General features: G+C 36.0%; 1 protein-coding gene across 4 annotated transcripts in view; it reads left to right on the forward strand.

Moving 5' to 3' along the window:
* fxr2 (FMR1 autosomal homolog 2) overlaps positions 1–16,435 on the forward strand; it is a 42,081-nt gene extending 25,646 nt beyond the window's left edge. The window contains exons 12-17 of one of the 4 annotated variants that reach the window (XR_012382322.1): positions 560–779; positions 3,601–3,780; positions 5,691–5,894; positions 12,304–12,402; positions 12,948–13,267; positions 14,471–16,435. Coding sequence is in view for 3 of the 4 variants with exons in the window: in XM_073906275.1 (XP_073762376.1) it covers positions 560–779; positions 3,601–3,780; positions 5,691–5,894; positions 12,304–12,402; positions 12,948–13,039; positions 14,786–14,896 (906 nt within the window). In the remaining variant the exon portion in view is untranslated. 4 annotated transcript variants of the gene reach the window in all.
* The last annotated feature ends 536 nt before the right edge of the window (positions 16,436–16,971 follow it).

The raw sequence follows: 16,971 nt of genomic DNA on the forward strand, positions 1-16,971 counted from the left end.
CAACTAAACATTGAGGATGATCACCGAGTTGCGGTCTTCAAATTTAAAGAATAGACTTGTGCCTAAAACATCGTGTCCATCTGTCGCTTTAGTTGGGATTAATATAAAATTTATGGCATTAATAAATGACTATAAAAATGATATGGTTATTAGACTGTTGCACTTTTTTGTATTGTCTATATGCTTGTGTTTAAATAGGCTTATTGATGTGTGCACAACAATTGTATATTTATAACCAACTCCAATGAATGATTGGGTGGCATTGTCATTTTAGGGGTCGTGGGTTAAAACATTTAGGAGCCCCTTGGTTTACTAAATACATTTTATTATAGTATCTTACTATCTTCTGTATTGTCATTGTCAATACGAGTAGAAATTCCTTTTAAACAATGTAATCCAGTTATTATATTGTGTTATATAACTTTCTTACTTTTATATTTTTGAATAGATAATTTTTTTTACTTTTATATAAACTAAATGCACTTTGCTTTTATACTAGTGTTTTTATATGATTTCAGACCATTTTTCTGACAGTAGTTTGTTTCTGTGTGCTGGACAGGAGGTGGAGCAGCTGCGTCTGGAGCGTCTGCAGATCGATGAGCAGCTTCGTCAGATCGGCGTGGGATATCGAGCTCCCCCAAGTCGCTCTGGTTCAGGTGTTGCGGGTGAGCGGGAGCGAGGTTACCTCACAGACGAGAGCACCAACTCCCTGCAGACCACACGCACATATGGAGGAAGAGGACGCGGACGCAAACCGAACAATACATACTCCGGCTATGGTGAGACTGGAACTTACACAATGCATATCTGTCTGTGTGTGTTTAATAGAAAGATGCACAACAGACTTAAAGGGATCGTAAGGATAATAATTTAGTCTTAAGTCGTTCAAAATCATTGAGTTCCTTTTTCTGTTGATCAGAGAAGATATTTTTAAGAATGCTGAAAGTAGTTGACATCCATTGTAGAAAATGAATATTAGGGCCATTCTACCAGAAACATACAATATCTGTCCCTGAAATAAAAACATAAATACAGAGTATAAACAGTATTTTCTCCAAAAATGTCTAAAATGAACTGTTGGTTAATTTCTGTGAGTTTTTCTGTAAAGGAATATGTCATTCATTTGGTTCTCAGATTTGTTTTCTTTATTAAAACACTTTACACTGCACAAACTCACTGTCCTTGTCCTCAGCCCAATTGAACTTAATACTTAATTTAATACTTTTGTTATGCTTAACTTCAGAAATAGAAAGTTTAAGTTGTTATCAATCACATCAATTGATTTAAAAACATGAAATTATAAATACATTCTACAAATAAATGCTACAAATATATAATACAAATAAATTTACAATTGTCCCCATGTTTCTGTCAGTCCTGTCACATTTGCATTAAATTTAACATACAATGCGTGCAGTACACCTTTAAGGATATGACTCGGAAGTGACATCATTTGACGGAGGAGAAGCTGACAGTCATCAAGGATAACTTCTGTTATTGAATTGTTTGATTTTATGCTTGTTTTTGTATAATTTTTTGAGAGCAAGCTTAAGTTTATTAGAAAAGGAAGTTAAGTTTATTAAGTTAAGTTTATTAGGTAAGGAAAAGTATAAGTTTCTGGAAGAATGTCCCACTGTTAAAGTCAATGGCTACTGGTTTACAACATTCTTCAAAACATCTTGTTTTGTGGTAAATGGATAAAAGAAAGTATTTTGATTTTTGGGTGAACTAACCCTTTCAGGCACACCTGGGTAAAACATACATTCATTTTTATTTTTATGTAAACCACTAGATGGCGCAAAAAGCCATCATAGTACTATTTTAAAGTAAAATCTGCCCATTTCACTATGCACCTGGACATTTGTCAGATTTTAGACACCAGTTCTGTTCAAAATTGGTCATGTTTAATATTTGTTTAAATGATATGAAGTGATTGGTTTAAAGTTTACATTTAACACAACAGAGCTATTAGTAGGGCCAGCCAGAATCTGTGGACATTTATTTGCTATTTCTGTGCAGAATTTTGTAAAAAAATAAATTAAAAAAATCTGTTGATTTTTCTTTATTTATTTTTTGTGGAATGATTTTAGGAGTATCATAACTAAAAAGTTAATATCTCTCATATATATTTCTACTACAATACAACATATTACTTTACAAACTGTATTGTAAAAAAATCAAATGAACATTATTAGTCAATATTACTGAAATTTATTTAAAAATTGAATAATTATAAATTTACACGCATTTACACAAGTAAATAAATATTGGTATGGGATGAATATCTGTGGATTTCTGCCATGCATACGTCGTGTAGGCCTAGTTATAAGCTACAAATTTTAGTCAAATTTCATTGATTTTTTTGTTCCTTGTTGTTTTGCCTCTTTGACTTATTTTATAAAAACATTTTAAGCACCTGTTCTTATTTTTTCTTTTCAAACACATTCCACAGTTATACACAATAGAAGAAATATAAACATTTTTCTTTAGTTTTACCTCAAAGGAACACTAAAATAGGCACATTTTAAGTCTGCCAGTTAAACCACAGAAATTTAGCAATCCATCTAGCCAATCTGCAGATCTTGCATGGGCACTTTTAGCTTAGCTTAGCATAAACCATTGAATCAGATTAGACCATTAGCATTAATCTAAAAACAATTTGAAAAGAGTTTTATTATTTAAAGTGCAATGATATTTTGCAACTGCGTTACCTTGTTTAACTATCTGCATATTTTTTTTCAGGACTATACGTTATATGCACAGCTAGTGTTTCTTACTATTTCGATAAACTTCTGGTCAATGTGACTTTTTTTTCAGTATTTTACGGTTCTTTTTACAGCATTGATGTTGTAATGTAATTAAAATATAATCAGTTAAATAAACTTGAGCATTCATTTAGTTGTTGAAGCGTAACACGAGATGAAAAGCCGTTTACAACCACCTGCCCGTCAGGATCAGCAGGCGAGCGCAGAAACGAGTAAAATAAATGTTCATATTTTAAAGACATGGCGTGGGAAATTCTAATTTAATGCAGTGCTTCCTGTACATTCTAAAACCCACTTTATATTGTATATCAATCGGGCAGTGATCGTTAATTTTGTAAGAAACAGACCTCAGGCGATTTTGCAAATGCACACAGTTCACTGGAAGTGCTTGACCGAAGATAGTTCTTCTGCATATTTCTGCATATACCCTTTTATCTAGGGGACTTGTAAAATGAGCCTATTTACAAAAAACTGAAATGTTTCTTTTAAGCTTTGTTTTGTAGATGTAATGTGTAGTACGTTTTACAGGGAAATTCTCAATTAAGATAATAATAAATAAAATTTCATACAGTTGACTGATGGTGCATGACGTTAATCTTAGAATGTAGTGTACATAATGCTGTTATATGCCTCTAAATGCAAGTTACTGGAGCAAAAATGCCCTGTATAAATTAGTGTCTGTGTCATATCATAAGGCAGTATCATACGAGCATTGAGATAAATATCTCACACAGGCTGTTTTTTTCTCTCAAATATCACCAGTGCTACTAAGGTGCCTAAATTGTTCTGTATAAATTGTGTTCCTGCTGCTTAACATTCTTCATTCTTCTCGCAGGAACTAACTCTGAGATGTCCAATGCATCAGAGACAGAGGATTTGGGGGATCGGGAGTCCAGGCCTAAAGGGGTTGGAGCAGATGATCGGGGTTCGAAGCGTGGAGGTCGAGGCCGTGGCTCCAGCGCTGGCAGGGGCCGTGGAGGACCAGGACCCAGAAACATTAACACTATCAGCTCAGGTACAGCCAATTGGAATTTTAATATATAGAAGTCTGAGCCACTGTTAGTAGTGAATATAGTTATTATAAGTAGCTGTAATAGATCATTTTCACAATGACCCTACTTCACTTCCCCCTATCAGCAGCAAGGTGTATTTTTTGTTCCAGTGTACTTTCGAATGATTGGCAGACTTCTGGAAAATTTACAAATAAAAATATTAACTTTGCCTGTTGTGATTTAAAACTATTAAAGTATTGGAATTGTCCAAATGTTACTCTTTCAAAACTGAACCGCTTTCTGAGTTTGAAAATGTTTAAGTTATTACGAATAGGAATAGGCTGTTGTTTATCAAGGAAAGTATATGTTTGCAACATTTTTCACTTAAGTTTATGTAATTTAGTTTTGTTTTATTTAATCAATAATGGGTTTATTTTTGTTTTGATGCTGCTTTGAATATAAATAATTTTATCTGTTATATGTAAATCAATAAATGCAATTCGTTTTATCGCTTATTATTTACTGATCTATTAATGATTTGTTCAGTTTCTCCATTTAAATGAATTATGACGGTGTTCTGCTGCCACAATGCATGGGTTTAGTTTGATATCTGTACTGTCTTTTAAATAATAATGTTGCAAATAATTTTAAAATCTACTAATACTGAATTAAAGTGCTGTCGTCTTGGTGTTATTTTACCACTGTAAATTTTTGTAATGATTTCATTTGATTATTTGAGTCACATACAACATTGTTGTTCTATTTTATTTTATTTGAATCTTAGAATTAAATGTTTTTTGTTTTTAAATGAAATGCCTTTTATAGAAGCAAAATTTCAGAGATCTGAGCTGTAGAATGTGAATTATATAAATGTGTTTGTGAATCAGCTGTCCACTGTAAACATCTGCAGTATAACGCACACAGTTGTATTTATTACTTACTCTACAGGGCACAAAAACATACTAAAAAATAATTTGACAAAAAAAATGTTCAGCACCCGTGTAAACGTCTGAAATCTTTATTTGACAAAAGCTGACAAGTACATACCAACTTCATCTAGAGTAAATACAGCCACACAAAGCAATACACTCTGTTTAAAGTCCCATTATCTTGGTCCAAGAGAAAATCCGCCTGATGTTTAAAATTATTTTTTAAGATGTCTCACCTTGAATGCAGACAACAGAAAACTGCCTGGTCACAGTCTAATTGTTTCTGTAGTAAATATACAGCTGACTGGGTGAGTTCTCTATGGGGAGTTCTGTGTAGGCGGAAGTAACCATACACTGCGTGGAGTGAAACCGGACATAATGTGAAAAGGGTCTATTGTATGCAAGAAAAAAAATCATGCAAGACAATGACAAATTAAGTTGTCAAAGTTTGAGAAAACTAAGGCTTTTAGACCTTAAAAAAGGTATTTTATTGAAGGGTTATTCATAGAAGTCAGAAATCTTCATCATTAGCTACACTGGTGGCCAGTAAGTGATCTGGATGTGTTTTTTATGGGCACCCGTTCTCAATTTTAGCTATTTGTTTGAATATTATTGGTTTATTAGTACTTGTACTTATAACATTTTAATGCATATGTTCTATATTCTTCACACCGTAATCTTTTCGATATTTGAATGGCACTGCTATAACTACCTTAAATGTTAATAATCAGTGTATTAGGATATTATTAATGAGCAAAAGTCATATTTAGCATAGAAATTGGGAATATGAATAGACTATACATTTATATGACTCTCATTTAAATTAATTCTTTTTATTATGCGTTTCTTTACAAGCTTTTCAAAATTGTAGTGTTAAAAAACAAAAGGAAATTAATGATAATTTACACAAAGCTCCTTTTTAAATGCTTGGGAGGCTATCCATGCAAAATTCTCTACATTATTATTTGCTTTGTGCTTGACTTCTGTGTTTGTGTGTGTTCCAGTCCTCCGAGATCCGGACAGTAACCCATACTCTCTGCTGGAGGGTGAAGGTGAACAGGGCGGTGATACAGATGCTAGCGAGAGCATGGGTGGTATTGACCGCAGAAGACGCTCACGTCGCCGCCGTAATGACCTGGAACCAAGCCTTATGGATGCAGCCGCTAATGAATCAGACGGTCAGGGTGCCACAAGCGAAAATGGACTGGGTATGACATGTTTTTAATTCGTTGTTCTTTCTTTTTTTGTACACACACGGGTTGATTTAAAGCATGGCTCTCAAACTCGATTCGTTAAGGGCCGCAGCTCTGCACAGTTTTGCTCCAACCCTAATAAAACAAAGCTGATCCAAAGGTGTTCAAGACCTCTAGAGACTCCCGTGAGTTGGAGGTGGTTGGAGATAAAGGGCTCTATTTTAACGGTCCATGCGCAGAGCGCAAAACGCAGGGCGCAAACACTTTCAGGGCGTGTCAGAACGCATTTTTGCTAATTTACGGATGTGAAAATGCGCTTTGCGCCAAGGCGCATAGGCTAAAAGGGTTGAGTTTATTTTCTTAATGAGTTATAGGTGTGTTTTGAGAATAAACCAATTATAGTCTCATCTCCCATTCCCTTTAAGACCCAGCTGCGTCGCGCCAAGAGCGCATTCACTATTTACAGGACACAAAGTAAGTCTAAGTGGAAAAAATGAGCATTTCACAAGCTAACAGTTGACAGTTTTTTAACAGAAAACTGTTAAACAGAGCATCTACTGCGTGAGAATGAAAGATAAATGATCTACTTTCACATTCGCTCTTGGATAGGGAAACCTTTACGCACAGACATCAATTAGTCTATAAATAATTAATTTAGTTTGTTAAGCGCAAATATTTGTTTCAAAACTATTTCTCAATTCAGTTGTAATTTCTAGCAAACGAATAAATGAACAATAATGACCAAGTGTGGTCAAAATACTAAGTTATTTCCAAATACACCTGCCATGCCCCATATGGTCTAAAACCTGACAGGTGGGCAAATCTAAGCTTGTTTTTAATAAAACAAATATAAATATGGATTTATTAAATAATATGGCTAATAATAATAACATTATACAAAAGCAAATTGTTATGAATGAACTGAAAAAGCCTCCCGAGATGAAGAAGACATAAAAGCATTGATTTTTCATATTTATGTAGGCTAGAAAATATGTTTTGTAATATTTTAATACTTTATATTTATATCCTATATCTATTCTTATTATATCCTATATATATATATTCTTAATATTTACATTTTTTCATATGTAAAAATATTTGCCTGTTGCTCTCTTGTGCGTATGAAGCCGTGCGTAAGCGAGGCGCAACTCTTCGCCGGAGTTTAGACCGGGTTAGTTTTGGTCTAATGAAAAATCTATTCTAGTTTCTCGAAATAGCAACGCACCAGTGGTCCGCCTTAGAACGCCTCCCTTTTTAGAGCAGAACGCCAATGGGCGCACAAATGAGCGCTAATGCATTTGCTATTTAAACAGCGTAGCGCAACGCCTCAAAACGACTCTTGCACCAAGCTGAAACTACCAAAAGACTACTGCGCCGGGTGTATGATAGGGCCCAAAATCTGCAGAGCTGTGGACCTCCAGAATTGAATTTGAGACCACTGATTTAAAGGAATTTTTAACCCAAAAATGTGAAATTGTCATTTATGCAGACTTGTTTTATGTAGATATTTTGAAGAAAGCTGGAAAGCTGTAAACATTGATTTCCACAGTATTTGTTTTTCCTGCTTTCTTGAAAATAACTTTTATTTTCCGCTGAAGAAAGTCAGAAAGGTTTGGAATTACCAGAGGATGAGTTGATTGAAATATTTGTGTGAAATATCTTTATACTGAGTATTTGGAGTCTGTGTTTGCATAGCAGTATTAAAACAGTAGCGCCATTAAAGCAATATTTTTTTATCACTTTCACTTTTGAGGATTTGCAAAACAAATGGGTCTGCAGTTGGAATCTGTCTCTGTGCATCTGAGAACAGTTGATCTCTTGTGGTCATTCACCATGTTGTTGGGTTGCTGCTCATCTGTGGTGTCTTCTTCAGAACAGTTCAAAACAGGAAAAACCAAATTGGTGAAACCACATGAAGCTATAATGAGCTCAACTAACCTTGTAGTTGTAAGGCAAGGCAAGTTTATTTATATAGCACATTTCATACACGGTGGCAATTCAATAAACGGGGATAAAAGAGACAAGTATAAGAAAATAAAAACAAATGATTATTATTAAAATGTGTTAAACAGGTTATAAAAGAATAAAGAAGAAAATAAAGACATAACAGTGTGATCTCTCAGATGAAGCAGTGCTCATTCAGTAAAGGTATTGTAGCAGTTCTAGAACATAATCCACATTGTGTTTTTTTTTTTTTTTGATGAGTTGGTTGAATTCGACTAACTTCAGAATCTTGACCTTCCTGTAGATTACTTTAGATTAATACATCTTATTGATGTTTACAGACCCACATTATGTCACTCATACATCCACTTAATGAGCTGGTTGACGGGTATAAGTAGTATATAATCACAGTTTATATGGTAGTATCTGCGTGTGTAATACTGATGCAGCAACACACAGCCCACTTGTATGCATACAAAAGTGCAACAGGACATTGGTTACAACATTTTTTTCCACATTGAAGTGGAATGAAGTGTGTTTTGTTGCAACATCTGCTTGCACAAGTTTTTCAATTTCTACACAGTCTTTAATGCTGCCGTTACCAAATTGGCATACACCAAATCTACTCTGAAAACTGGACTGACACAGTTTAGTTAAGCTGCTTTGACACAATCTACATTGTAAAAGATATAAAAATGATTAATTGAATGTAAAACAATTATTCCCGTGTACACATTGTGTGTTTGTTAGTGTCAGCCCAAATGAAACATGTTTAATACCATTTTCCAGACAATGTTTAATGATTGCTAATTTAGTAACATAAATGACCAAACTACCAAGTAGGACGATGACTATAACCAAAGTCACCATCAGGAGGCAGCACAACACTCACCTATAAGAATTTTACATTCATGATCAAACACTAGGGATGGGCGATACCAATATTTATTTAGTTTTTATAAGGGAGAATGAATTTAATGAACTTACCAACAAACATTCACTGGTGCTAGGCATCTCTCTGTTCACGTTACAGTTGTTTATTCTGTCGAAATGAAAACTCAGTAAAGACATGGGTTTTTGTAAAACAAGACGGAGATTTCATTACAGCGATTACATGGCGCAGGGTACATTATTCATATTCTTCTGGATTTTGTATAAGTGTGGTGGCTTTTGTATCTGATTTTATATAACACATGAACATATTTATACTCATAGCTAGGCCTGTATATAATCTTTATTGGTGATGTCAAATGAATTATGTTCAAAAAAAGCTTGCACACATGGATGTTCTTCCATTTTTCAGCCAGTTTCTTGAACTTTCCCTCATTTATGAACAAAAACGTTTAGTAGTCTATAAAAGCTGTTTGCCATTTCTTATTTTAGTTAATTTACACAATTATAAGCAGCATATAACTGTAACATTTTGATATTCTGATAGCGATTCCTATGTAGAAGAATCACCTCCATCTGAATTTTGTGCATCATCAGTGACGTCATGTGAAAGCAACCTATAAATAGTGATCCAACCTAATCTTTTAGCATAAAAATAATATTTCAGTGTAAACGCACTGCTATATACTATTTGTACTACAAAATGGCATAGAATTGTGCATAAGTATGCAATTTGGGGTTTTATAAAAAATTTTTTTGTCTCTGAGAACCTGGAAATGTTGGTTGGTGCTTTTTTCTTATTTTTCCATTCTATCATATTTATTTATAAATGCCCGTTTACACCGTGCACCAGACCACGCTTTCAGGTGGCCTCGGGTACAGTTTGCTGAGTGATGCACAGAGATTAACTTTCTTTTACATACTTTGTTCAGGCCTCAAGCTTGGCAAATTTGCATGAGCCTATGATCTATTTCCTTTGCCATTTTAATCACATCCAAATAAATTTAATCTGAGATAACGTAAACCAAAGCTTACTGGCTCCAGTACTTACAAAACAAATCACTTTTATATCATGAAAAAAAGCGGGAACACTTTTATTTGATGGTCCTTATTGCACGTTTTGTTGCCAATTACTACTCAGTTGAGCATTAGTAGACTATCTGTTAAATATCTGTTGAAACTGCTTCTTCAACATCCTGATTTTGCAGAAACTTGGTTAGCAAGGATCCGAAATGCCAGCAATGTACACAAGCTTCTGATTTAATAATTTTTTATCGCATGTGAATGTTCCTACTAATGCCCTACTAGTGCCCTTGTTAATATGCAAACTCGCTAAAAAGAACAGCAATAAAAACATTTCACATTGTTAAATGCACATATCACTATCAAAAATAGTAAAAAAAAAAAAAAAAAAGTTTGTTATTGGAGGCAGCAGAAATAAAAACAAATAATGTTTGCATATCATTAATATTAAAGTTCTGTAATTTTATTACATTTTTTAATTAATAAAACATATAATATTTTAAAAATGTATATACGTTTTTTTCATCGTCTCATGCAGAAAAATTCGTCACTTAAACAAACCTTGCACACTTAATCCGATGCGTAATAATTAATCCATTATAAAAAAATGCAAAACATTTCAGAGTCAATTCAAACAGTGATACTTTTTTTTTCTCTCTTTGAAAAATTTGAAAAAGAAAGAGGAATAGGCTGCAAATTGTTCATCCAATACTAGGAGAGTTTAGCTCATTATCAAAGAGCTGCGCTATGATTATCTCGAAATGCAAAGTTTATTGCAAAGATTATCTCGAAATGCAAAGATTATCTCGAAGCAACAGACCAATAGCAGACCATGCTTTCTATTATAACGTGCGCAGTAGTCTACGTCAACTGTATGGACACATGCACAACAAACAGCAGCAAGGCAGAGGTGTGCCATTCACAGATTCTCAACTGTCTGCCACATTCTGTCTTAACTTTATGATTAACACAGTGCTGGTGGCTCTGAACTGTCAAAACAGATCTCAGAGCGTTTTTTCGATTGCGAAAAACTGAAAAAAATCTAACCCGGTTTGAATCGTTGTAGGACGGGCGAAAGTTTCAGAGGCATTGTTGACACAACATGAGGTCGAGTTTATTTTTTAACAAGTGAAATTTTGAGTTCAGTGTGTGATAACCTTAACTCTTGCTTACTTTTCAAGTTTGCTACCCTTGTTTTTGCCCCATCAACTTCCATTATTATGACTTGTTGTATTGCAAAACCAGCATATCATGCATTCTTGATTTTTGGTGGTTTTCTGTGTAAAATGGAAGAAAAAATATGTCATTTTTACTGTTGATCATCAGTTAGCAGTATTAACACTCTAGATTAAGCTTTTTATATGAATTCATATGGAGTAAAACAGTGTATTATAGTGTGTGTGTGTGTGTGTGTGTGTGTGTGTGTGTGTGTGTGTGTGTGTGTGTGTGTGTGTGTGTGTGTGTGTGTGTGTGTGTGTGTGTGTGTGTGTGTGTGTGTGTGTGTGTGTGTGTGTGTGTGTGTGTGTGTGTGTGTGTGTGTGTGTTTGTGTGTGTGTGTGCGCGTTCATGAATACACTTACTATGTCTACTGTGAGCTGCTTATTTAGATTTTCTCATACATGTCAAGGTAGGTGCGCAAAGGTTTCTTTTTCTCACACAAACACACACGTCTTATACTCCATATAGAAGGCAAAAACTAAGCTTTTTTTTTACACTGCTACTGACAATCAACAGTAAAAATGACAAATTATACCAACAGGGAAAACCACCAACAATGAAGATTGTGTGATTATATGCTGTCATGGCTTTGCAATCAAAAATATTATAATAGAAGTCACTGGGGCAAAAAGAGCCATGAACATAAAGGAATAGAAGCAGATCTGTGTGTTTTGTTGTATTTTTGAAAAACTTTCGAGCTATTTCCCAAAATATGTGTCAAAATAAGATTCATCACCAAAAACTGTTCCATTTGATGAAAAAGAAAGAAATTGTGAACAAATTAAGACCCAAATTATCACCCCAGAGCATATGAAAACATCCCCAACAGAATACAAGGGTTTAGATGAGGGCTGTCCAAACTTGGTCCTGGAGGGCCGGTGTCCTGCTGAGTTTAGCTCCAACTTGCCTCAACACATCTGCCAGGAAGTTTCTAGTATATCTAGTCAGAGCTTGATTAGCTAGTTTAGGTGGGTTTGATTTGGGTTGGAGCTAAACTCTCCTGGTCACCGTCCTTCCGGGACCGAGTTTGGACACCCCTGGTTTAGATTAATATTAAGGGTTAGAAGAAGCCCTGGAGATGCACCGGTTAAATTTACACTGTATTTGTTCAGTTCACATGCATTTAAAACCAGTTGACCCATACAAAAAAGTGCAGCATGAATGTTACACACCCCTACTGTACACACGAGAGAAGCATGTCCATATTAGGAAGCCTTTGGGCCATGAGTCATCAAAGGAAATCTGTCTAATGGGAATTTCACAGAACTGCCCCAGATGAGAAACAATGGGAATCAAATTGGTCCCATTGCATCTCACGCTCTCCTCCTCCTTTGTTTCTGCCTCTTAGAAGAGGAGGGCAGGCCTCAGCGCCGCAATCGAAGCCGCCGCCGCCGTAATCGTGCCAACCGTCCTGAAGGAGGCTCCACCAGCCGTGACCGACAGCCAGGTGATTAATTATGTACATTAATGAGAGAGGAGGAACGGTCAAATGTAGGAGGAGCACCAGCATGGAGAGGAAATATTAAGTTGCACAATACACATAAATCATATTCTGTGTTGCCAGTTGTGTAGAAATAATGCCAATTCAAAGCCATGTGTTTTAGTGCTAATAATTTATTATAACTTCATATAACCTGATTGTGCAGAGCTGCTTGAAGAGAAGTACACTTGTGTATATAATAATAAATAACTAAATATTCAAAAACCCATCCAAAAATGTGTATAGATGTGTAAAATGTGTCGGCAGATGGTTGGATAGGGTGAGATTCTGCTTCTGATCATATTTAAAGCTAATTTATTTTGACCATATAATTGGGCTGTTGTTGTATATTATTGTAAATAATTTGGGTGGTTAATATGAAGTCATGTCTTCTAAAAGATGTGAATACAGCTATAAGAGCTGTTTCAATGCTACAAGATTTGAGTCCACCTGTTTGATCTCCCCTGCTGCTTTCCCTCTTCTGACTACTGTTGCCGGTGTTGTTGGTATAGTTACTGTTGCTGACTTCATCTCTCGTGCCGAGTCCCAGAGCAGACAGAATCTCCCGGGGAAGGAGGCCAACCCACACGTGTCCCATCCTAAGGTCTGCACATACTACAACACAAGACACATAATTATGCATGATTGTGAACGTCTTTACTGTGCATGTACGTTTTTGTTTTGTTTTGTTTTTTTGGTAAAAATTTACTATGACAGTTCATAAATTAATGTATTTACTAACATGAAAAAAACTTTAAGTAATACATTTATTACATTTTAGCTAACATTGGTTAATGTTATTAAAGTTACCTAACGTTAGTTTTAGTCTTAGGCCTGTTTCACACCGCAAGCGTGAGCAGAGCGTGAGCAGCACGTGTGTTTTCGGCGTCCATGTTAACAGATTAGAGCTTTCATACCGCACGCAGCAGCAGCGCATCAGAGCGAGGCGTGAGCGTCGCCGAAGCAGCAGTGCAGCGATAGTTTCGGCACTGGTTCTATTTTTGACGCGCTGCTCACGCTCAATTAAAGTGACAGTGCATTGATAATGACCAAAACACATTGAATGACAGTAAAAAGTAGCAATTTTACCCAATAAATGTGTTAATAATGTCAAATGGTTTATATATAGTCATTCAAATTAACTTAAAACGATTAAAAACGGCAACAAACATTTATTTAGGCCCAAACTACAAAACCAAATATAAAACAATTTTAGTATCAGTTTTGCTTAAGTTGCACACTAGTGTTGTAGGAGAGGGGAAATAGAATATTTACGGGATTTGTAGTCCATAGCGAAGTGTATTGTGGGTAGTGTAGTTCGACACGCATGCTGGATTATGTGAGCTCGCTGTGTTCTGTGCAGCTAAGCAGAGGAAGAAAGTTTTAATCGGCTTTGTTTTATGTTCACTCGGATTATTCCTACCGGGAGCTGTTTGCACTGTGAATCTGACAACACGAAAATAAGTAAAAGAATGGCATGCATTGGTTACTTTTGTCCGTCTCATCCTCTGCACGAGCATGAATTAACGAGCTGTTATTCTGCCGCTGGACATCACTGAAGCAGAGAAAGTAACACTAGTTTGATCATGTATAAATATCATTATAATTATATTGTATAAATATTATTATAACTAGGTCTACAGCAACCTGATAATCAAAAAACAAATGACATGATATCACAGGCAATTGTCTTTTGACTGTAGACACTTCTCATATAAGTTAGCTTAAGAAGCAGACAGTACTATTTGATCTATAAAATTTGTAAAATAAACATTTGCAGGTTAAAGAAACAGCATAGGAGGGGCCTTGGTGCAGATGAAAAGTTTAAAAAGTGTATTTGTATATGGAGAGACATGGGTAACTAGATTGAATAGACAGAGATAGGTTGATCTCTGCAGCAGCTGCCGAAGAGCTGCGCGCTGCAGACGCAGCTGGTGTGAAAGGCAAACGCCTGCGTGCTGCTACTGCTTGACATACACGCTGCGCACGCTCTGCTCACGCGCCGCTGACGCTTGCGGTGTGAAACAGGCGTTAGCCCACAGTCCATTATCTAATGTTAACAAGCACAATTTTGGATCTTAACGCAATAGTAAATGTTAAACTGTGATTAATGCTTTACAAGATTATTCATACTTCGTTGATGGGAGTGTCTGTCTGTCTGAATATCATTATATATGCTACATTCTGGCCTGATTGTTACTTTTACAAGTATTGCTTTTTTGAAAGCCGAGTAAAATGTCTGTGCCACCATTATAAAATATTCAAAGTAATCTTTTGGGTTAAAGCACAGCTTGACTAGCATTAGACTCAAAACATAGCATCAACAGTGTTTTATCTCTCTCTCCATCAGGAAAACGGGACCAGCGTGAGTAAGGAAGAGCGCACTCCTTCAAAGCGCTCGCCCAGTAACGGCGTGGCGTCGCCCGGTGAGGCTCTGGCCATGGTGAACGGCGTCTCCTAAAAAGTCATCTCGCCCCCTCAAGACCCACGTCTAAAGCAAGACACCATGGCGAACTCTGTCCCTGCTTGCATTCACGTAAACCTTTAAACTGACGAATGAAAATCGACTAAAATCCTTGAATTCATGAAGTCTACGAGAAAACAAAAAAAAAAAGTAAAAATACGACGAGCGCATCTACTTTAAACCACACATAACGGTGTATGTTTATCCTATCTATCAGTACTTAGTGCTTATTTAAGACAAGCTTGCCAAAAATGAGCTGATGGATATGACTCAAATTTCTGACGTAACACAGAAAACAGGACGTGACTATTTTGGGGTTTCGTTTTAGATTTTTTTAGTTTTCGTTGTTGCTGTTGTCGTTGCCGTCATTATTTGTTTTCGTTTGTTTGTTTGTACTCACTGGCGTGGGATTGTGAACACACTCCCCAACAGATATAGCATCTCTGAAAACAGTGTTAGCTAAATGAGGGCGGAGCTAGCGGAGAGGATTGAAGGCGGAGCCTCTCACGAGTGATTGACAGCTGAGTCTGTGGTACTCTGAATTTAAGGGCAAAAAGGGGAAGCGGAGAGACATTGTGCCTTGAATTTGAAAAAAAAAAAAAAACTTGAGTATTTTCTTTTTACCTTAACGTTTGCGTTCTCGACTGGATGAAGTAGATGGTTCCGTTTTGTTTTTGGTGTTTTTATTTTGTCTAAAGGATGGAGAGGATTGTGCGGATTAAGAGGAGTGCGGATTTTGGGGGAGAAGAGCGATAATTAATGCCAAACATGAAATTATGACATTTGTCCAAGGTCGTTATTTGAAAGCCGTTTAATGTGTGTGTGTGTGTGTGTGTGTACGAGTGTGTGTCTGTTTGTTCATGTGTTGTTGTGAGACATGAAGTAAAAGTGTATAAATTGGGAAGGACGTCATATGATCCAGGAGACGACAGTAGAATCCTAAATGTGATTCGATCTCTCTGATTGAGGTGGCACAAGTCTTTCCCAATAGAACAAGACCGAGACGGAAACAATCTAACAGACAGTGTTGATCATATTCAGTATTTCAACAGCCCACCATACGGTTTTGGGGAGAAGGGAGGCAGGATTATTGTGAGTGTAAAAGCTGGCATGCGTGTGCACACACACTCTCGGTAGCTTCCAGCCACCGCTGTCTGAAGGGCTGGATGGGGTTGAGGCCTCACCGGCGCCCCCTCTGGTGTGTATGGTTGGTCTTCGGTAAACAGTGAAACCCTTTTCTGATGAAGAGTCAGGCATTCGTTCACACACATACATGCATACATCCGAGAGCATTGTAATACACTCCAGTGTGCAGGAATGGAGCTTGGGTCTCTGCTCAGGAGGTTCAAGCGTTGGTTGTATTTCTGGTTGTCCCGATGAAAAGGGGAGGATTGTTCCCTTGCTGTTACTTGTCATCTTGGTTCCTGCTCTCAAAGATTGTTTTTTTTTTCTTTTCTTTTTTGGTTGTACTTTCCACATCATGAAAAAACAAAAAAGATTAAAAAGGAAGTGAAATAAATTATTTCTGGAATGACACCTGTGTGTGTTTTGCATTCTGTTTTCATTTCCGTCTGATTTCAGTTACGCGATTGATTGATGAATGGGGAATAAAAACGCATCGAAACTAGTAAAACTAAAACTTGTATTAAAAAAGCAATGATTTCATCTAGGACTTGCTTGTTAAAAGATCTTGCACAAAAAGACACATTTCACAGATTAAGTCAGAATTATTAGCCCCCCTCTATATTTATTTTCCCCAATTTATGTTTAAAGAAAAGCTTTCACACATTTTTAACACAATAGTTTAAATAACTCTTTTCTAATAACTGATTTATTTTATCTTTGCCATGATGACAGATAGTTTTCAAGATACTGTTAATTAAAGGCTTAATTAGGTTAATTAAGCAAGTCATTGTGTAACAGTGGATTATTCTGTAAACAATAAAAATAATGCTTAAGGGGGCTGATAATATTGACGTTTGAATGGTTTAAAAAAATGTAAAACTGCTTTTATTCTAGTCAAAATATTACAAATTAGACTTACTCCAGAAGAAAAAATATCAGATATACTG

The sequence above is a fragment of the Danio rerio genome, chromosome 7 (genome assembly GCF_049306965.1).
Source record: "Danio rerio strain Tuebingen ecotype United States chromosome 7, GRCz12tu, whole genome shotgun sequence".
Lineage (NCBI taxonomy): Eukaryota > Metazoa > Chordata > Actinopteri > Cypriniformes > Danionidae > Danio > Danio rerio.